The 23,121-nt window shown below is 36.7% G+C and overlaps 1 protein-coding gene across 3 annotated transcripts in view; it reads left to right on the forward strand.

The window, feature by feature from the left end:
• TTC37 (tetratricopeptide repeat domain 37) overlaps positions 1-23,121 on the forward strand; it is a 111,266-nt gene that overhangs the window by 81,262 nt on the left and 6,883 nt on the right. For all 3 annotated transcript variants that reach the window (XM_027838489.1, XM_027838491.1, XM_027838490.1), the window contains 6 exons: positions 8,202-8,330; positions 11,269-11,390; positions 14,694-14,852; positions 16,255-16,407; positions 20,285-20,415; positions 22,742-22,865. In XM_027838489.1, coding sequence (XP_027694290.1) covers positions 8,202-8,330; positions 11,269-11,390; positions 14,694-14,852; positions 16,255-16,407; positions 20,285-20,415; positions 22,742-22,865 — 818 coding nt within the window. The remainder of the gene's footprint in view (positions 1-8,201; positions 8,331-11,268; positions 11,391-14,693; positions 14,853-16,254; positions 16,408-20,284; positions 20,416-22,741; positions 22,866-23,121) is intronic.

Here is a 23,121-nt window from a genome sequence, read left to right on the forward strand (position 1 = left end):
CCCCCCCCCCCCCCCCCCCCGGAAAAGAGATGAGGAAATCCATTGCCTTTTTTTCTTTGGAGACATGGGCTGCTCTTGGAGTTAACACTGCTTGCACTTCCAGGTATGGTTGTGGCAGTGGGTTTGCTGAACTTGTTTTCTTACAAGGGAAACTTCTCTGTCTAGAAATGATTGGCTGCCCCCAGACCTCAGTCCTGCCTTGTAGAACTGAAGTGCTGCATGCATGTTACCTTGGAAGGCCAGCATCCCCGACCCCATCTGTGAGAAGGCCTGCCCTCACGGTGGCCTGGAGTATGGGGCTTTTTCAGAGTATCAGGACTGAGGGGTGAGAGCCTTATGTGGGAGCTGTGGGGTATTTGAGGGAAAAGAGCTCTGGAAGCCAAGGGCCTCTTGCCATTGTTCACAACAGACACGTAACTTTAAGTGATACTTTTCAATTTGTCCTTCCCCTCCCTCCAAGATAATTCACTTCCCTTTTTTTCAGAGTCCAGCATTAGCCTACCTGCCTTTCTTTATACTGCCACCATTCTTGATCCTAATCAGGATTTCTCTCCTCCTCTGGCCTTTCATAGTGTTATTTCTCCTTTTCACTCAAGCCAGTATACAGCCTTTCTGAGATTTTCTCATGCTTTTATCTTTGAGCACATGGCACTATCCTGTTGAGTTTGTTTTGCTTATAGCTGATCCCTTATTAATCCTACTTTCTCTTCTTAAAACTTCTCCCCTTTTCATTCTCTCTGCTTCCATCTGTTTCCATGTTGAATTCAGTTCTAAAATAACTTGTACTCCGGTATGTAGATCAGACAAGTAGGTAAATTTCCTTTTTCTGGAATTGTTATGGAATGAGTTAATGCTAATTAAAAAACAAGTCTCCCCTCTGCTATTTACTAGCTTTGATAATGGGCAGGATCTAGTCACAAAGATTTATCTGCATTTTAGAAAGGGAAGATTGATAAGGTAGCGTGGTCTATGGTGGTGACTTTAATTATCTTGTCCTGTGTTAGGTGATTTATATTTATTATAGGGAGCTGATCAGGCAGAGTGGTTTGATCAAACATTCAGATATGTAGATTTGTACCTATTAGAGAAATAATCTGTGAGTACATAAAAATGCAATAAATTTAGAGCAGTCAAGTATAGCCATAAGAGCAGGGCTTAGAATTTCTGTAGCTGGATGTAGCACAGTTTTAACACAGCATTTCAGGGTATTTCAAAAATGTTTAAAAATAGCTAAATATAGACAGAAGAATAGAGAGGGAAATAATTTTTCTCTTTGAAATGTAACTGAAAAGTATCAAAATAAAAATTTAGTTGGAGAAGGGAGGGTGTGAGATATTGTGAGAATACTTTGATCAGGTTTTCAGGTGTGGCATCTGTGCATCATTCTGGCCCTGTCATTCAGCTTCATAAAGAATATGGCCATGGCTTAGCTGTATGTGGAAGCATCATCACTCAGGAGAGCCCTTTTTGCTTTGCTGCTTCCTTGTTATTGAGTGATGAACCCTCCAAAAATAGGCTGCCGGTAGAAGAGAGAGGACCTGAATAATCCACACTGGATTGTTATCTCTTGAGTAGTTTAGAGCAGTATAATTGATACATGTTTCCTTTTTCTTTTTCTTTTTTTTTTAACAATGACAAATTCACCATGGCTAGTCTTCTTTTGACTATAGCAAATTTATCTGTTTTCTATAGAAGATAAGACAGATAAATTTGAGGAGGCAGATGTTTGTGCTATGTTTTTGAAATGAAGCCAGTTACAAATATTCTAGTCACTTCAATGGTAAGATTTATCATTTCCACTTTTGGAAGTTTTAGAACTATATGCCTGATTATCACACAGCCTGCACAACCTGTGGCCCGAGGGCCTGATCTAGAGCCTGTGACAGAATGTTTCCAAAGGAATTGTCAGGTTTCAGAGGAGTTTCCAAGATTTGCTCTTTTCCTTCCCCAGCTAAATCTGAAAACATGTGGCCTTCACTGAGAGCCTTTCAGGTGGTCATATAATCCAACCTCTGTGTTTACAGATGAGAAAGTTGAGCTCCAGGGTAGTGAAGTGACTTTCCTGGTCGCCCTGCTAGTCAGATGTCCCCAGTGGAGTTTGAGCTCCTGTCTTGTCATCCTGGATCTAGTGCTGATCCTCACGCTGCCTTCATAGCAGTGTGTTTGCATTCTACCTGCGGTCACTCACCCCGGAAGTACAATGGAAAGGTTGCCTGGATATGGAACTAGAGAATCTAGAATTAAATCTCAACTCAGTTAGTCGTTCAGTAGGCATTTGTTAAGCCCTTGGTTTATGATAGTCATTGTGCTATCTGTTGGGGAGACAAAGATAAACATGCAGAAGCCTTGGACCTCAAGAAGCTTACATTCTATCAGGGGATGCAACATGTACATAAAATAAACTGGAAACAAAATAAATATAAGGTAATTGGGTGAGTGGGAGGAGGGAGCACAAGTAACTGGTGTGATCAGAAAAAACTTCATCATGAAGGTATCGCTTGTGCACTTTTGAAGGAAAAAGAGAATACTAAGAAGTGGAGGTAAGGTGGGAGTGCTGTGGGTGACAACCAGTGCAAAGGCTGGAAGTGGGAGATTTTGTGTGTCAGCAGCATTAATAAGGTCAATGTGGCTATAAGAAAGGTAGTTTGAAACCAAGTTGTAAGGGACTTTAAAAGCTAAAAAGAGGAGCTTATATTTTATTTGATTCTAGAGGTAAAAGGTGGCAGCTAGGTGGTATAGTAGATAGAGTACTGGTGCTGAAGTCAGGAGGAACTGAGTTCAAATCCAGCCTGAGACACTTACTAGCTGTGTGACCCTGGGCAAGTCTGTTTGCCTCAGTTTCCTCATCTGTAAAATGAGCTGGAGAAGAAAATGGCAAACCAGTCATGTATTTTTGTCAAGAAAAACCCCATATGGGGCCAGGGAGAGTTGGATATGACTGAAATGACTCAACAATAAGAGAAGAAGGGAGCTATTGGAGTTTATTAAGTAGGTGATTGACATGATGAGACCTTCATGTTAGGAAAATCACTTTGGCAGTGATGTGGAGGATGGATTGATGAGAAAAAAGACTTGAGGCAGGGAGACCAATTAAGAGTCCATTGTGGTTGTTGTAAAAAGGTGATCTGAATGCCTGGTGTAGGGCTTTGGCTGTGTGGATAGAGGCAAGGGGCTGGATGTAACAGTTAAATATCTACAAAGTAAGTATATACTCAATATGTACTCTGGATTACTCCCACTATCTATCTCCTCTGTTCCTACTTAGATGCTGCTGAATGGAGCTGGAGGAAGTTCCCAAACTGGCTTATTGGGTACACTACAGTTTGTTAGTTTACCTCACCTGGGTCCTCACTGCAGCAAAGAGATAAACATTTATATACCACCTACTATGTGCCAGGCACTTTACAAATATCATCTCATTTGATCTTCATAGCAACCCTGAGAGATAGGTACTATTATTATCCCCATTTTTGGAAACTAAGGCAAATAGAGGTTAAATAACTTGCCCAGGGTCACAAACTAGTAAGTGTCTGATACCAAATTTGAACTCAGGTCTTTCGATTCTAGGCCCAGCTGTCTTTCCATTCTGCCACCTTGCTGCAGTCCTTTATTATTACTCCTCAATTGATTCCTTATCTCATTCATTACAAATATGATCCCAGATATTCTCCTTTCTCCTCAAGAATCTCCCATCCTTTCAACTGAAGGCTTTTCCTTTTATTTTGCTAAAAAAATTGAGGCTATTTGCCATGACCTTTCTATTTTCCACTTCTCAGGTCAAAACTTTTTGACATCATCCTTCCCCTCCTCTTTAACCCTTCCCTTTCTCTAGTTTCTGGTAACAAGGTGGCTCTTGCCAAGGCCAGCCCTTCAGCATATGACTTTTATCCTTTCCCCTCCCTCTTCTCCAGCAGATGCCCCCTCAATCATTCTCCCATCCCTTTCCCCAGTCTTTAACCTCTTGCTATGTACTAGTTCCTTCCTTATTATCTTCAAATGTGCCCAGTTCTCCCCATCCTTAAAAAAGCTTTCACCAGGGGCAGCTAGGTAGCACAGTGGATGGAGCTTCAGCCCTGGAGTCAGGAGGACCTGAGTTCAAATCTGGCCTCAGACACTTGACACTAGCTGTGTGACTCTGAGCAAGCCACTTAACCCCGATTGCCTCACCCAAAAAAAAAGGCACCAAAAAAAAGCCTTCACTAAACTCTACCATCCTCTTAAGCTAACATCATATAGCTCTCCACTCTTTGTGAGCCAAACTCCTAGAGAAAACACTGCCCACACTCATTGCTTCTACATTCTTTCCTCTCTTAACCCTTTGCAATCAGGCTTCTAACCTCATCACGTAATTGAAACTTCTTTGTCCAAAGTGGTCATGTGTCCAGTGGTCTTTTAATTGTCAAGTATCATGGTCTTTTCCCAGTCCTTAACCTTCTGGCCGCTCAGCTGCGTTTGAGCACGCCCTTCTTCCCTCGGATTGTTGTGATGTTCTTCTTTCCTCCTCCCCCCCTCTGCTCCTCCCCAGCTGCTCTTACAGTTTCAGCCTCCTTTGCTGGCTCATCATGCCTCCTAACTGGGCATTCCCTCACGTTCAGTCCTAGGCCCTCTTTCTCTCTTTGCAACCTCATTCACCTTCTGGCTGTGCTTCTGACTTACCAGATGAAGTCTGCTTTGTCACCATTCTGGACACTGCTGGTTAAGGAATTTTTCTTAAATTCAGATGTGACCATGACTCTCCTCAATCAACTCCAGGGACTTCTCTTGTTGTTAGGATAAAATATAACTCCTCGAGCTTTTAAAACCTTAGAAAACCTGGCCTCAACGTAATTTTCCATCCTTGTTGTAACATGAAATACTTACAGGAAATACTTCTCTTATCTCTTTATTAGCACCTCTCACAGGGCTGTTGTGAGATAATAGTTGTATGATTCCTGGAACATAGTAGACTCTTGTTCCTTCCTTCCTCAGCCCTTGCACTGACTGTTCCCCAGATCTGGAATGATTCCCTTTGTATCTTTACAGCATAGAATTGCTCTTCCCCTTCACGATAGTAGTCAAGGACAATATGAAATCTTTTCTGATTCCCCCAACTGCTAGTTTCCTCCCTCTCAAACTACCTTGTGTTTAACTTTTTTGTATTTATTTTTTTATTCTGAACGCACACACAAGTATTTGTTGTCTTTCTGATTGAACTCCATTGTAGGGATTATTTCGTTCTTTTATTTGTATACCTATCTCTAGTACAATGCTTGGCACATAATAGATGCTTAATAAATGCTCGTGGATTGTTTCATTGCTTGATTGATGTAATATGAGTTATATTTTCAGAATATGTGTGTAATCTAAACTATAGAAGATCCCTCCCTAAAATAAGCCTTTGGTTGTTGACTTCCTCTTAGTTTTTCACTGCTACCACTCCTCTCCTATTATCCCAATTTAACTGTAGGTATAGGTAGATTTCTCCCCACTTTCCTATCTGCTGCCCTGCTTCCTGAAATTAGCATATGACCCTCCTTTAGATTTTTAAAGGATTTTTGCTTCTGTTACAGAAATGTATATAGGCTTTTAAAATGAACAAGGTGACAGTTTATAGACATTTTGTTATATGAAGAATGATGTTTAGAACATGGAGACTAGTTCTTTTTAGCTTAATTTTATTTTAATAGTGCTGGCATATTTTCAGTAATTTTATAGTTCAACTGTTATTATTTACAATAGACTTAAATGAACTGTCTAAATTCTTTGGTAATACTGAAATTTGCATGTAGCCCATTTTGCTGCTAATAGGTGATACACTGTATGTGACTGACTTGGTATTCAGAGCTTTTCATTGTACTTGGTATTTATTAGAACAAGATTTGACCTGCACAAAATTAATAGCTTACTCACCATATAGCTTAGTTCACTCCTTCAGGTACATATGGATATCAGACACTTGATGAAGGTTAATTATAGTGGATGATAATATACTTACTATAAATATTTGACAAAAAGCTCTTGGCATCCAAAAGATTTTTTAAAAAATGCTTTTAGGAGCAACTAGATGGCACAGTGGATAGAGCACTGGCCCTGAAGTCAGGAGGACCTGAATTCAAATCCAGCCTCAGACGTATAACACTCACTAGCTCTATGACTCTGGGCAAGTCACTTAACCCTAATTGCCTCACCAGGAAAATAAAATACTTTTAAACTAGTGTCTCCTAGTTTAGATTTTTAAATTGTTGGTATGACAAAAAAATATAACACAACTGAATTTATTTCAGTTGTTGAAGGATTGAAATAAATTATGAAATGAAAAATGTTTGATTTATTTATTATTTATGCAATAAACTTCAAAGAACTCCCTGAATTTTTTGGTTGTACAGGAATTTGGATGTAGCCCATGTTGCTTGATATTTGGAATTTCATTGCAATTGTCATTTCTCAAAACAGGATTTAACCTGCACAAGATTAATTAACAAAAACACTCCTGCTTATATAAAAGTCAAGCAGATGTGGATATCAGACAGTTGATGAGGGATAAATACATTAGATATTACTATATAGGTCCTCGTTTCTAATAACATGGCAGCTCTCACATTCAGCCATTATAACACAAAAGGAAGAATAAGGAATGGCCTTTGCACAGGCAGTCTCCCATACCTGAAATGTACTTCATTTTCATCTCTGCCTCTTATAATTCCTAGCTTTCTTCAAGGCTCAGCCCAAGTGGAAGGAGCATCTGGAGTATCTAGAGTCAGAGGACCTGGGTTTAAATCTCACCTCTGTCATTTGATAGTCAATAAATCTTCATTTAAGTGCTTACTTTCTATCACTAGGGATACAAAGAAGGCAAAAGATAGTTCCTGCCCTCAAGGAGCTCACAATCTAATGGGAAAGTCAACCTTTGTAAAGAAGCTGAAAAAAGAGGTGTTAGGGGTTAGGGGAGGTACCAGGTACATGGGACATGTGAGATCCTGCAGCCAGGTTGGAAATAATGAAATGGTTGCTGTAGGAGCCCTCTTTAAATAGAGATGAGGGAGGAGCTCGCCAGTGTTCACCTTCCACCCTGTCCATAACCACACTGAAAGATTTCTCAGGATGATATTTTCTGAGACCATGATGAAGTCCAGGAGAGCATCCAGGTGGGAAATGATGGGAAACTTGATACTTTTATGACCTTTGATATCCCCACTGCTTAGTGCAATGCCTGGCACAAAGTAGGCACTTATCAATACTAGTTGAATAACTAATTGATTTGGCCTCTTCTGGGTTTCATTTTCTTTAGCTGTAAAATAAGAGGATAGAACTGAATCTTAGGATCATAGATTTAGAACTGGAAAAGACCTTAGAGGCCATTGAGTCCAGAACCCTTATTTTTAGATGGGAAAACTGAGGCACAGAGAGGTTAAATGACTTGCCCAGGGTCACACAGCTAGTAATTGAGGCTCATTTCAGCCCTAGTGACCTGTCCATTATACTGCACTCCCAATTGATCTTCTGTTTGTGTTGCTTCCTCTAGTAGGATATTTCCCCTTATTACATGTCATATCCCAGATTTAGCTTTGCACAGTGTCAGGGCTTGTAGAAAATGGTTAATAAATGCTTGTTGAATTTAATTACTAATTTATATTTGAGGATGTTGCTACTGAGTGACTATCATTAAGATTTGTACTTTATTTTCCCGGTATAAAGGTGGATAATTTTTGTTGACTTATCCACACTAATTTTTTTTAATGACCCAGTTATATAAGTATGGATCTATAGGATAACTAGGTAGAATTAGGGGTGATAGTCAGGAAATAGACAAAAGCTACTTGACTCATATTTGATGCCTTGATCTTGACTTTGGCCTCATTAGCATGGTGCTTTAATCAAATTATTTAAACAAACTATCTATCAATAGAGACTTATGGAAGCAGAGCCTTTTTAAGGTGTTCTCATTCTTTGGGTAGGAATGGATGAATAAATTACTAGTAAATCTTGAGAGATAAATGCTGTGATGAGTCTCCTTTTGGTTTTTGTCAATATTGTGACCTTGATTAATCAAAATTCCTTCAAGTCACTGAACTGTTCTTTAAATCATTGAATTCTTCACTCAGGATTTTCAGGAGCTAAAAATGGTTTCCTTTGTTTACAAATATAGTGCCTTTTAGCAGTTCTTAATAGAGAATATTGGCATATTAATGAAGTTTATGCTTTATTATGGTTTCTGTTTTTAGATGATCCTGCTGCCTGGGCAGGGCTAATGGCAGCCTGTTATGCTGACAACACGTTGGCTCTCTTAAATAACACACAGCCAAAGAGGACAGAGCTAGACATAGCACTGTTAACCACTATTTCTGCTACAAGTAAGTGAAAAAAATTTTTTTAACTTTATAGTTAAAAAACTTTTAGATTGAACTTAGTATTGAACTTTAGGTATTTAAATGCAAAGAAATAAATATTAATTTTGGAATATTTTATTATGTAAAATGCATTTCTTAAAGAGTTTTAATTATAATTATTGTTGGATGTCTGTCTTAAAACTTTTTTAAAAAAATCAACAGCTCTGCTTATTTTAGGAAATATAAAATTATAAATTTTATTCCACCCATTATAATATGACCAAAATATAGGTCTTAGTAATTTGATAGGTCTTATTTTGGGTTGTGTAAATTAGCAAATTTACTGAGAATTATTAGAATAAAAAAGGGAAACTTTATCAGCAAAAAACAGGTGGAACCAGTCCAAATACCAGATTTTTTTTTTAAATTTTACCATTTCTGGAGTTTTTATCTAGTTGATCTAAACAACTGTAGTTAATAATGTACTGAGAGAAATTCAGAAGTGATAGAAACATAAAAATTCTTTTCCTTGTCCTTGTGTTTTGATATTTTAAATCTTTCAGCCTGAGAAACGTGATAGGCCCTTAGTTTTGTTTTGTTTTTTTTTTTGGTTTTTTACTCTGGTTTTTAATTTGGTGGTAGTTTTTTCTTTTATCCCTAGGTTATCTATAATTTGGTTGGTCAGTGTCAACCTTCTGTCATTTTCTATTTCTTCTTGGCTATCAGTGATAGCTAGCTGGTGGCAGGCAGCTCCCTTGATGACACTATTATATTTGTCTTTAGAGAAGATTGTAGTACGTGACAAAACCTTGACAAAACCAAAAGAGCCAAATGCAGAATTAAATTCAAAAGCACCAAAAAATAAGTAACATTGCTGTTGTTTTTTCATTTGTTTGATAAATCAAATTTTGATAAAATTAAATTTGTTAAATTAAAATTTTTATTTTCAAAATTGGTTATCTACTTTAGTACAATATAGCTTTAAGTGTTTTTAATACTAGAACTTTGATTTTTTTCCCCCATACTTCTGATTGCTTCCATTACACTAAAGAATTTATACCATTTATTATGGGGTTGTAACAACTCAGTTTACTGGTTTTCAAATGAAATTTTTAGGAATGTCCTGAGTTCCCAAATATGTACTGGAAACCCTTAGCAATTCAATATTAATCAGCGGACAATGACCCAAACACTATTATATGCAAGAAAAGTGGAGCCAGGACAACTGTAGTGTAGGGTATAGAACACTATGGCTTTTTAACTCAGAGAGACCTGAGTTCAGATCCTACTTGTGACAGTTATTAGCTGTGTCATCCTGCAGAAGTCACTTAACCACTTCATGCCTCAGGTAACTCCCTAGGATTTACCTATTAGTTTCTTGGTAGAGGGAGTTTCTATACTAAGAATTCCCTACACAGATGATATCATTGAGCCTTTCATGTTCTATATGCAGATCACTGTTGTAATGTAATATAAATCTGTTGTGTTCTTTACTCTGTCCAATGACCCTTTCCATATTAGTAGTTCTCTCCTCCCGAGCTATTTCTTTAACCATCAGAAGAACAAAGGATTACCCATAGCTTTAATCCTTTGATATTCTTAGGCAAGGATTCAGTCCACTGGAATGGGAAAGGATCAAGAAGACATATCAATAGCATAGTCTCAGAATAGAGAACAATGATGGGGTTGGGGATTTTAAAGGAAGAGAGATAACTATACCCACCCAAGTTAATCTAACTGTACTTTTGTTGAAAGTGTACAAACTAATTTATTGGATGTATTGACCCAAATAATTGGTATGAGAAAACATGTGCCCTCTGATTCAGAGCCACCGTGAGTCTTTGCTTGGCCAGATTTGGGAGGAGTGAGGCTGTATATATGTCTTAGGCAGTTGGCTAGAATGATGATAGGGGACTATGAAGTTTTATACTGCGTAGTTGAAGGGAGCCAGATGCTTCAGTCTAGTGTGTGTGTAAACCCTAACTGCTTTTGAAAACCCCAGTCATGATGCAGCCAGTTAAGTCTAAACATGGAGAGTTGGAAGAACTCCTTTGGTGCCAGGGCCAGCATCAGATATTCATCAGACAATTTTGCTGTCTCACTGGCCCTTCATCAAGATTTTAAAGATGTTTTAATGCAATTTCAGGCATTATGGTAGACCCTGGGGATTCAGACAAAAATGAAACAATCCCTGTCCTAAAGGCAGGCAGGGTGGAGAGGGGTAGTTTTCCACTATTCAACTATATTTCCTTTCAGATTTATTGTGGGTTCTGTAGTTTGTAGTATAATTAGGTAGAAGCTATGATGTAGTTTTATGTAAAAGGCACAGGTAGTATAGGGTTGGCCCCAAATCATTATCTGTCAGGTATGTTTTGTGTGTGTGTGTGTGTGTGTGTGTGTGTGTGTGTGTGTGTGTGTGTGACTTTGATATCACTGGCCTTTTTTAAGCTTATGGTAATTTAAATATAAGATGTTTCTTATACTCCCTTTTTTTTTTCCCCAGGGGGCCTCTTTGATAGTATTTATCATCAGTTTACTCTTTAGCTTTCTAGGGTGTTAGAAATTAGAGACCAAAGATAAGCACACTATGAAATTATTTTTTCTTTTTTGTTTATCAGCAAAGGTGGCCATAGGATGAGTCTGGATTCAGTCAGTTGTACAGTCATTTTCTGAATCAGTTATCCAAACAGAAAGGCATCTATATATCTTAGGTGAGGATTACTGAGCATGGCTTTGTTGTATAGTAAGGTCTGCACTGTTGTTGCCTTCCAAACACATATAGCATCCTCAAGCCTTTGACACCCTTAGCTTTGACTGTAAGGGCTGTCATTCATGGAGCAGGAAATTTTCTTCCCTGTTACATTTCCATAATGATAGTATTGGACAAGTTTTAGCAACTTATTAATTTTGCGTAAGCATAAATTAAAATTGGAAAGAAAAATAAACTTGTTTTTATTTACAGTCAAAGAAAAAGACCTTCCTGAAAGCTACGTTCAGACTATTGAAAAGTGGTCTCTTTGTCAAGCTCTCACTGGTTTAATAGAAAAAGGGAAAATTTCAGAAGCTGAGGCCCTCTGCACAAAGGTACTGTGATAGGCTAAAATGCAATGACTTCTCAATACCTGAAGTACTTGGAGAAGAGCACATTTTATAATTATTGCTTCTACTTTTAGAATAAAACCTTATTGGAGGAAATACGGTACAGTGGTAAGAATACTGCACCAGTGATGCGGAGGGGTAGGAGTAAGGGTCATGATACCATTTGGAAAAGATTTTGAAATCAAGAATACTCTGCCATTAAGAAGGAAGGTTTCACTAGTATCTCCTTCGCACTGTGAACAAGGCAGTATTTTTGCTTTTGATAGCTACCCCAAACTTTGCCACTTGCTATGTTAAGGGATTTTTTTTTTTTTTGTGATCTTAGCCCCTCCCTTGTTAGTTGAGATAGTACCTAAAGACTTTCAGAAAATTGCTTAAGCTGCTGGGAATGAAAAAGGATTTTTTAAAGTCATTGTAATGTTAGATTCCATTTATAAAGACTTTAGCCTTTTTACTTTACACCTTTCATATTTCTACCCAATCACAGATGCATAATTCTGATAGATGGGTTGAGTGATCTGGGTACTCCCATGCCCAAACACAGATTGCAACTTTTCCTAATAATCATTCACTTTGGGATTTCTGTGGCCACAAAATTAATTCTTTGGTATCTAACCATCAATCAGAGTTTTTCCACACTATCCAGAACGAGCAGCTTGAGTCAGAGACACACTGTACAACCAGGATCATATGAAAAGCATTTCCAGGCTGGTAAAATTTTATCAAAACTTTACTATTATATTGCCATCAGTGATCTGTGATTTCATCAGCTTAGGAACTCCTTCCACCATTGTGGACTGAAGCCCATCTATAATTTCATGAATAAGTTTTATAATTTAGAGAGTTGCTTAAGGGTTCAAGAAGTTAGATAATTTGTCCATGGTCACGGCTAGTGAATGCAGAGGTGGGATTTGAACCCAGGTCTTCCTTTTTCCAGGTCCACCCTTCTGTCTAGTATGTTACATTACCTCTCATTTCCCCCTTTGCTTAATACTGTTTCTTTTTGGTCTGCCATGAGACTTTGACTCTGAAAAAAATTAATTGACATGTTCTTGTCATTAGAATCTTAAAATCTCATGTTAGAGCAAGAGGAAGTAGTGTAAGAGGGTGAAGAAAATGTATCATTTTTATATCTCTTGACATCTAAGGGATTTGATAGCTCTGAATCTCCCCTTTGATGGGAAGAAAGGGGAAAATCCTTGCTTATAGAAAAATAATTTGGTAATATAGTATGTTCCATCAGGGTATGGTGGTTTGAAGTTAACTTTTTACTTTTATGGTTAGTTAAGCTATTTATCTCCTGACTAATTGTTTTTCTAGGTCTTAGCTGAGGTCATAAATCAAAGTGTCAGACTAAATCAAATTTAATTGTGTTAAAAAATTAAGGAACAGTATTTAATCGTACTTAAGAGAGTTTGAAAATTACAAAGATTTTTCCGAATTACCTGAAGCTTTTGTAATTGTTAGTTCCTCAATAAGAATAGATAATTTTTTTTCCTAACCAAAATTGTTCCTTAACTATTTTCAGCTTTTGAGTTAAATTTTCATACTTTGATGTTAGGTTACTAACTATTGAAACTATTGAGACCAAGATTATAGGTTTGAAACCCATGTAAGCTAATTAACTTAACTCAAATTTAATGTGATCATCAGCTAGACTTGGTTAGTCTGATGTTCCAAAAGTTCATATGTTAGTTGATTGTTGGAACTTAGAACTTTTTTTTTCATATAAACAATATTATAAGTGGTTGGTAGATTCCCAAGTCTACCAAAGCTTATATACCTCCTAACACAGCTGAAGTATGGTAGTAACTATTCTTCCATGATTATGGGTGGTGGGAGCAGGGGAGAGAGGAGAAAGGAGGAAGAGAGGAGAAAGAGGAAGGTAAAGACAAGAAATGTATTCCACATTTCCAGGGTTGACCCAGACAAAATTTTTAGATGGATAGTTTTTGTCTTTGATGTTGACCCTTTCTTAGGTTCATTGACATTGACAGCGTCCTACTCATTTGATACTACAGAATTATCCCCACTACACACCCTCATCCCTGAAGTTATCTACTCATCCCCTCCTTCCTAAGTGCAGTGGAAAGGTATAGGTGTAGGTGAGCCCTGGGTTTTAATTATGCCTGTGACCTTCACTAGCTTTCCAGTAAGGGATAAGTCACTTCAACTCCCTGAATTCTAATTTACTTATCTGTAAAATGGGCATAAGTAATGTAGTCCAACTTCACAAGGTTTTTATTTATGTCAAATCAAACATAATATATGAAGGCTTTCTAAACCCCAAAACACTACATAAATGTCAGCTCTTGTTTTAGTATTATTATTATTATTTACTTACATAGGCCACTATCACCATCTTTACCTCTTTTTTTTTTCTTTTCTCTTTTAATATTTAAGTGCCTAGCTGAACTAATTCACACTAAGGACTGTTGGTACCTTCTTATTCTCCTTTCAATGTTTGTATTATTTAAAATGACATCATCAAATCTCTTTATTTTGGTGAGATTTCAGATAGGGGAACAGAAAAGTGAAAAGTTTTAGATTGTTTGGAGAAAGGTATTTTAGGACAGAACCATTTATGTAGGCCAGGCCCTGCTTTGGAGTCAGGTTAAGCAGTGTTTTTTTCCTCTCACAATTTCTTTGCTTCCTAAAGTTCTGAACCTATAGATTTTCTAAATGCAGCAAGGCTTTTTTGTTTTTTTGTTTTTGTTTTCTGTCTCTATTTTTTTTGTTTTTTTTTTTTTGTTGTTTATTTTTTTCTCTCCTTTCTTCCAGAGCTGGAAGAATGAGATGCAGGCTTTTTGAATGCATAGACTTTATGTCAGGCATTGATAAGTGGGAGGCCGTCCATATGTGCTTTTACAAGGAAAACTGAACTAGTCAATACAAATCCATTACCACTGTTGGAAATAAAGTGGATGTCTGTGTCATTTATGTCATCTTCATATATGAAATATGTAATTCAATATTTAAGGTTAGAATTTATATATGTTAGGGTGACTGATTAAAAAAACAATTATGGATTGATTTGACTAGCAAGTAGTGAATTAGATGGTATGTTCTGTATTATATCTGAAGTTTCCGTATTAACCATACTATAGCAGAGTTAATAGCTTTTAAAGAATGAATATACTTTCATTATTTTATTGACTAAACCATATATTTGCAGAGTTTTTTCCTCACTTGGGAAAGTAGCTAAATGACTTTTTTTGTATTTGGAATTTAAGAAGTTGTTCAATGTCCTTCTGATTTTGATTTGATTTATTTTTTTTTCTTTTTTAGCATTTAAAAAGTAGCCATGACCAACCAACTGTCTTCCTGCTTTTAAGGCAAATTCAGTGTAAACCTCTGCTGCAGGCACAGAAACATCTTCCAGATGCTGTCCTGGAAGAGCTGCAAAAAACAGTTGTGTCCAATTCAACATCTTTTTCAGCTTGGCAGGTAAATTATTTTCTCTTTTTCTGGCTCTAATTAGGCACCTTAGAATACCTGAGTAAGTGGTAGAATTGAAGGGATATTGCATTTCTTAATCAACTTTGTCTTGGGCAAGTCACTTAAACTCACTGTATGGTCTAAATAGCTAAAATAAAGATTATAGTCAGAAGATTAGAGAGCTGGATTCTCAATCTAGCTCTGTCACTAGCTGGCTGTATGACCACTTTGCCTCTCTGGGCCTCTATTTTTTTTGTTTTTCTGTGTAATTAAAGAGTTAGATTAGGTGAGCCTCGACATTCTCTTCTAGGTCAGATCAGATGTTTTATGTTCTGTGACTGTCTAAAACTTGGTCACTTTTTAGTGAGTGATTCCCCTATGGAATGTACTGCTGTAAGTATAGCTTCCCAGTAGATAGTGCAATTCTGCATTGCTTTTTAACTCTGTTGTTGCTTTTGAATGAGCTATACCTATTCAGAGCTCTACAGGTTGCTGTGGTGATCTTCAGTTTCTAAAAGTCATAAAAACATTCGAAGAAGTAGAAGTATTAGTTAATTCTTAATTTCAGCCAAAAAAAAGTGTAAGGAAATCTAAGAGTGAGATGAAAGAAAATCATGGTAGAAAACATTTGGGTGCAGTGAGGTCAGAAATAGACACATTTTTGCCATTGGAGTTCATTATCTATGGCACAGAACAAGAGAGGAACTCTAAGAAGATTTGTGGAAATGGATTACTAGTCTGGCATGGAGGTATGATCTCGCAGTTATAGGGAGCTTAACTTGTCCACGTTTCTATTGGAGCTCTCTCTTTCTGCCCAATGCAGAATTTCTTGACTTGGCTTAAGGAGAATTTCATCCTTCAAAAGGTAGAGGAATAAATAAGGGAAAATTTTTTTGCCAACAGGAAGGAACTGGTTGCTGGGATGGCAGTGATTGCTATTTAGGGGCAAGACCCATTTCATCTTAAAATTTGTGGTAAAGAAAGAAAGTTAAACATAGTCTAGTGTGAACCCTAAATTTAAAGAACACTTTTAAAAAAATTCAGAGGAATTTGAAGTAGGATCCAATGAACTAAAATTCTGCAGGGAAAGTCAGCCCAGGAGAGATTTTCTTCTGACTTAATAAAGATACCAGAAGAGTATTTGGACTGCTTTATCTAACCCCACCCTCCCAGGCTTCAGAATAAGGAAGTGGGTTATGGATTTGCAGAATTGAGTAAAGAATCTGCTGCTCTCTAGGCCTGTGTTGTGCTTTCAGTATCAATATAAACTATAATTTAATAAAAGCTGTAGCTACTATGATTGAGGGTGGGGAACCAAATTGCTTACTAAGTTTAATACCAGAAATTGTAATATACTGACATTTGATTGGTATAAGTAACTAAAACCTCCTGGACTCTCGCTTTCCTCTAGTGGTTAGCACAGGTATACCAGTCCCAGGGAATGATGGGCGCTGCAGAGATGTGCTACAGAAAGAGTCTCCAGGTGGCATCCCAGCAGGGTCATTGGAATGGAAAACTCTCAAGTTTACTGCGACTGGCATTACTTGCCCTGGAAGTCTGCAGGGTAAGATCCTTTTGTAATTGTTATAATGAACAATTAATTCCATTTCCCAATAGTATACAAGCTTCTTGAAGGCAAGGGCTGTTTTTCCATTTGGTCTTTTTTATCTGTAGCACCTACGAGCCTTTCACATAATATATGTTTATTGCATTGGATTGGATTGTTGAATTAAATTGATGATAGTCTTTCAACATAGTTATATTCGGAAAGTTCCTGTGTTATTCTCTCTTCAATTTTGGTTTCCTTTTAAACATCAAGTCATTTTACACTTGTTAACTGCATGAGCAGAGAGAAGAGTTCAGTGGAGGAGAAAAAGTAAAGGCCACAATTTTGTTTTACAACTGTCCAGCTGAACGTTAGCAAAACAACAGCAACAACTTATATTTTGTGGTGATGGTATGTGTTAAGAAGTAATCAAAAGCAGGTCATTAATACGTCGATTGCCATTTTTGATCCGAATACATCAGTGATTTGTCACTCCCCCTCCAGTGATCTTCTGTCATCCCCTTCATTTTCTAAATGAGGACAGTGAGGTGTAGGGGGTAAAATGAACACGTCCAGGTTCACACAGCAAAGTAAGTGGCAGAACTGGGCTAGAACCGTGTTTCTTGACTCCCAATTAAGTGCTCTTTGTATTACACCATGTACCCTTCTATTAGCTATATGTTTTCCTAATAAGCTTGTTAGAAATATATTATCACCTAAATGACATTTCCCTCCACAAATGGGTCACCTTTACACTCTGATGCATAATAACTTGGACATGACCTTGGGTAGTCAAAGGTCATCAAAAAAATACAGGTATGTCTAATCCTATATAGCCACAGGGGCTTCAAGTATGGGCCTAAGGATAGCCTGTTTTTATTCAGTAAACAGAGTTCTCTCCTGTGCCAGGTACTGGGGGAATTAAAATTTAGGTAAAACACTGCCCTTGCCCTCATAGAATTTAGAGTCTAGAATCAGAATAAGACACTAAGGCAGTAAGGTAGAACAGTGGGTAGAGCCCTGAGCTTTGTCAGGAAGACATGGGTTCAAATCTGGCTTCAGACATTTGATAGCTATGTGACCCTTGGCAAGTCACTTAACCTCTGTTTGCCTCAGTTTTCTCAATTGTAAAATGGGATATGGGATAATAATAACAGACATAGATACCTGTATGTAGATAGACATATTCACTTTTTCCCTAGAAAATTAGAGCTTGATTAATGCCTCTTTATTAGTGATTTTCTTTTAAAGGAAAAATACTGTAAACATTTGAGTACATAATTACTTTATTAATAAATCACTTGGCATCACTTTCATGCTGAATATTTGTAAAGCACTTAGCATATTGCCTGGCATATAGTAAGTGTCTGAGAAATACTTGTTTCCTTCCTAACACAGATAACTGTCATATACAGTATTATATAAGTATATTAGAGAATCACTGATTGAGAGTTTATCCCCTCCCTCATCCCCCCCCCCCAAAAAAAAGTACTGTGAGAAGTCTTAGAGAAAAGGTCACTACTCTCTAGGCTTGGAGGTGGGGGTTCTGGTGGTATTGAGCAGTCAGGAAATCAGTGAAATTTGGATTCCAACCTTTCCTAAGAGGTGAAGGAGAAGGTATTCCAGACACAGGGGACAGTGAGCAAAGGCCCAGAGACTAGAGGAGGTACATATTCCGGCAGAGTGTATTCCAGATTGACTGGAGTGTAGGAAGTGCGTAAAATGTGGCAGAGGTTGGAAATGTAACATGGTACCAGATGTGCAGAACATTGAGTACTAGATAGCTTGAACTTTGAAAAAAATTAAAAAACAAAAAAAAACTTTCTTTCAATAGAAGCTAGAATAAAAGTAATGATTTTTGCAATTTATAATCCTCACAAGAGTATTTTCCCTTAGGCTAAAAAGGTGCTAAAATTAATAAGTCAACTGAGGATACTTGATCAAATGAAATAATGTATATAAAATGCCATATAAATAGATGTCCTGTATTATTATGATAAAAATTATGTCTAGTTTCATGGTAAACAGTTTGTTCTTACTTTGAGAATTTTTATAGAATTCATCCATGACTGCAGGCTATCTTGTATGAGGTCATATTGTATGTGATAATATAGTAATCTTCTCTTGTACTAAATTCTTCTTATCCTAAATTTCTTTTTGTTGATATTACAAAATACTTTATGATGAGTCTTCAGATAGAATAATAATGGCTGACAATTGTAGAGCATTTTTATAGCGTATAACATGGTTTACGTTCATTATTTCATTCAGACCTCACAATCCTTCAAGGTAAGGGGTATGGATAGTATTATTCCCAATTTTACACATGAAGGAACTTAGAGAAGCTTGTAGAAACTAAATGACCTGTTTGTGGTCACACAGCTGGTAAATATCCAAAGTGAGATTTGAATCTAGGTCTTGCTGACCTAGCTAGGTGTAGCCCTCTATACATGGTACCACAGTGGCATACAAAAATGCCAGAACTCATTAAAAAGATAGTTACTAAATTTCTTAGTGATTAAAACAGGTATTTTATTCTTGAAAGCTTCCCTGTTTAGTCTAATTTTAACAGTATTAACCCATTCCTGCTTTTTTGACTAGATGTTTTGGAATGTATCATTGACCCCATCTTTAAAGGAAACTCTCCTTGTCCTCCTTTCATTTCCTACTTTCAGTTTCCTCTTAAATTATTGCCCAAATTACTAATGGTTGAACTGTATCTGGATTTTATTGGTTTAACTTCCATTTCAATTTTGATTGCAACTTAATGTTTGAAACCAATGTTATTTCTATTCCATTAAAATACTCAGAAATCAATGCTCTTAGAATCTTGGCCACAGTTTCAGGCATATTATGAACAATTTTCATAAGATTTTTTTTTTTAAACTTCAAGGGAATCATTTTCTCTTTTATTGTTTCCATTTGGAAATGGATACTTTTCCCTGAGGCATTAAATAATGTAGCAGCACTAAAGTATGTATTTTCTGGTGAGATGTGCACAGATATAGGCACCTATACATAGATATACATGTTGACTTTTACCCTAGAAAATTAAATCTTGATTAATGCTTCATGCTTAGTGGTTTTTTTCTAAACGAAAAATACTGTAAACATCTGGGTACACAATTTCTTTATTAATAAATCACTTGGCATCACTTTCACGCTGAGAGGACTTGCTAAAAATGTAGTTTGTAACTCTGTCCTTTTCTTTGACAACATCTACCGGTCGATACCTAAGAATGTACATTGATCATGTGTAATTTTATTTTTTCTTGTAAGTAGTATTTTATTTTTTCCAATTACATGTAAAGATAGTTTTCAACGTTCATTTTTTATAAGATTTTGAGTTCCAAATTTTTCTCCCTCCCTCCCTCCCCTCATTCCTTCCTAAGACAGCATGTAATCTGATGTAGGTTATACATGTGCATTCATGTTAAATATAGTTCCACATTAGTCGTGTTGTGAAAGAAGACACAGAACAAAAGGGAAAAACCATGAAGGAAAAAAAAAGTGAAAATAGTATGCTTCGATCTGCATTCAGGCTCCATATTTCTTTCTCTGGTTTTGGATAGCATTTTCCATCATGAGTCTTTTGGAATTGTCTTGGATCATTTTATTTCTGAGAAGAGCTAACTCTATCAAAGTTGGTCATTGTACAATGTTCTCCTGGTTCTGCTCACTTCACTCAGCATTAATTCATATCGTGTAGTGTTAAAAGCTAGTTAGACTGGTTAAGTTTTACATATTTCATTGAAGAAAGGCTATCCAAATGATAGACACTTGCTGAAATCCAAATGGAATGATACATTTTCTTGTCATACTTATTTTAGTACACCTGATACACTTGAAATAAATTTCAAATTAATATATTTTCCTTTCTTTTACATTTTCCTAGGCTGATATTTCAAATGATCACTGGCCATCTTTGGTTCAAGAAGCTACAGCTGAAGCACTGAAACTTTGCTTTTGCCCCCTGGCTCTTTTGTTGCAAGCTCTGTTACAATTTCACCGCAAAATGGGAGCAAGGTATGTCATCAAGTTACACTCTACAACTGTTTTTGCCATTTAACATTCTTCTCTACCACTTTTCTAATCATCACCTGAGAGGAAGATACATATATACATACATATAAATATATATATGTGTATATATATGTGTGTATATATGTGTGTGTGTGTGTGTGTGTTTGTGTGTGTGTATATATATGGATTGTTGTCAGCCTGAAAAAGTGCCTCTGGTTACATTCCATAAGTCTTACTCTGTAGCTTGTCCTAGTCAACGTTTCTGTCATTTATTTGGATGAAGGCCTAAAAGGCATATTTGCCAAATTTTCAGGATATAGAATTCCACCTAATATGCCAGAGGAGAGAATCAAGAGCTTCAAAAGATCTTCACAAGTTGGAGTTGTGGGCCAAAACCAACAAAGTCAGTTAGGACAAATGTAAAGTGCTGATGTCCTGTGAGATAGATGTACCATGTGGAATATGACAATAGTTAATGTGGAGAGGAAGAAAAACCAAGGTATTTTTTAGTTGACTGCTGGCCAATGGTATAATCTAACTGTTTAAAAAAAATGTTAATGCAGTCTACTAGGAGGTAAGAGTGAGGGTCTAGACCTTTGATTTCTGAGATGTAGAATACTCCTGCTGTGGAAATTTTCCATCAGTGCATATTAGCAACTTGTCTGTAATTTATGGTCTTGTACAGTTACCTGGGGCACTGAAAGATTAAGTAATCTGCCAGTGGTCACAAAGTCATATGTGTCAAGAGGCAGAACCCAAATATTTCTGACTCCAAGGTCATTTCTTGCTCTCTAGCGCAATCTTAGGCAGTATTAATAGAGAATTATTGTACTTAGATCAAGGAAGATTATAATTCTTATTATCTTATTAGATATGTAGTTAGACCACATTGAAAGTATTGTGTTCAATTCAGAATCTCTTCTTTTAAGCCAAGCATTGTGATACTAATTTGTGATCTGGAAACCATGACATTTGAGAGGTAGTTGAAAGAGTGGGGCATGTCTAGCTTGGAAAAGGGAAGTCGTCAGGTGGGTATCATTTAAACATATGAAGGCCTATGTGTGAAAGATCAAACACACATCTCATGTTAGGTTTAACTCAAAGAACATTTGCTATGTGCCTGCCTTTTACCATGTAGTGGTGTGCTGTGCTGCTCTGAAGGCAGACTTAGAAGCAAGTACCATAAGTAATAGAGAAGGAAATTTTGGCTCAATATGAGGAATTTTTTTTTTCTAACAGAACTTCCCCCAGAATAGAATAATTGCACTAAAAATTATTGGGCTTTCTCTCACTGGAACTTTTCAAGCAGAGGCAGACTCTTTCAGGGATGATATAAAAGGGATTCTTGCCTCACCTGCAAGGTTGGATCAGATGAGAAACCTCTACTGAGGTTCAGAGAAGTAGCAGTAGCACTTAGTGGGTTTGGATGAGTGGAAGCTTTAAGAGAACAGATGACTAACTCTTAAACTATTCCACTCTGTTTTTAGTCAGATATTAGGCAAATAAATAGAAGTACTGTCCCCCTCTAAGCATTTGACTGATTGCATAGAAATTGAGGAAGTTGTTATGGTAGTAATATGTTAATAGCTTTAATATTTTATTTGCATCCCCCATCCCCTTGTTAAAAAAAAATCTATATCTATGTATGTATAAGCATTTATTTATTAAAAGCTATTCCAGGGCTAGCTATTGAAGGATATCTAAAAACTAAATTACTGAGTAATTAGTATTCTTTTTTCCCTTGTAAACAAGAAAAGGGATATTTTATCCAGATTACACCAAAAAAAGGTCTGTTTTCTTCTTCTGAGATCAGATATTAAAAAATAAATATACATTGATGTGGCAGTGATTTAGGGAGCCTAGATATTAGAAAATAATTAAAGGTAAAAAAAAAAAAAAACCTTGGTTTTAACAGAGCTTATTACATAAAACCTGTTCAGATATTCCATGTGTTCCCCCCAGAAATACCAACATTGTATAATATAATCAAATTATATAGATGTTTATTAAGCACTTACTATCTGCAAAATGTTGTATTAGTTTCCAGAGGAGAAACAAAGTTTAGATAGAACAAATAGAGCTAATAGTCTAGTAGGGGATCAGACCGTTCTTATTAACCTCTTGTGCAATTTTTTTTGCTTTTTCCCTTGCTCCATTGTAGATCAGAATTAATTCCTTGCTTTCTTCATTTTGAAAGATTTGAATTAAAAATTCATTAAGTTCCATAGCACTGTATCTGCAAAAGAACAAATCAGAGAATTAGGAATTTTATGGTATGAAATAACTGGTGCTACTTAAGTTCATATAAATATCAACTCTGTTTTCCCAGGGAGACACGGCGGCTGTTGGAGAGAGTAGTGTATAAGCCTGGGTATCCCAAATCCATCATATCAGTTGCACGCTGGTACCTGCTGAGACATTTATATGCCAAAGATGATTATGAGCTAATCGATGTAAGTAATTGATTTATTTCAAGGCAGTTCATCTCTGGCTTAATGATTTTAGCATTAGATTTTATAATTCTCCTATTAAAAAAATATACATGCGGTACTGGCAAATAAAAAATATCTGCAGTGGAATCTCTTAAAGGTTTAGGAGTATTCACACACCAATTACAAGTTTCACTTTCCAGTTGCCATCTTGCCATGAATCATGAGAAATTCCCATCTGACTAATAATGGGTTTGGTATTCTTTTGAGCGTAGTTCAT

The sequence above is a fragment of the Vombatus ursinus genome, unplaced genomic scaffold (assembly GCF_900497805.2).
Source record: "Vombatus ursinus unplaced genomic scaffold, bare-nosed wombat genome assembly UNPS02014828.1, whole genome shotgun sequence".
Classification (NCBI taxonomy): Eukaryota; Metazoa; Chordata; class Mammalia; order Diprotodontia; family Vombatidae; genus Vombatus; species Vombatus ursinus.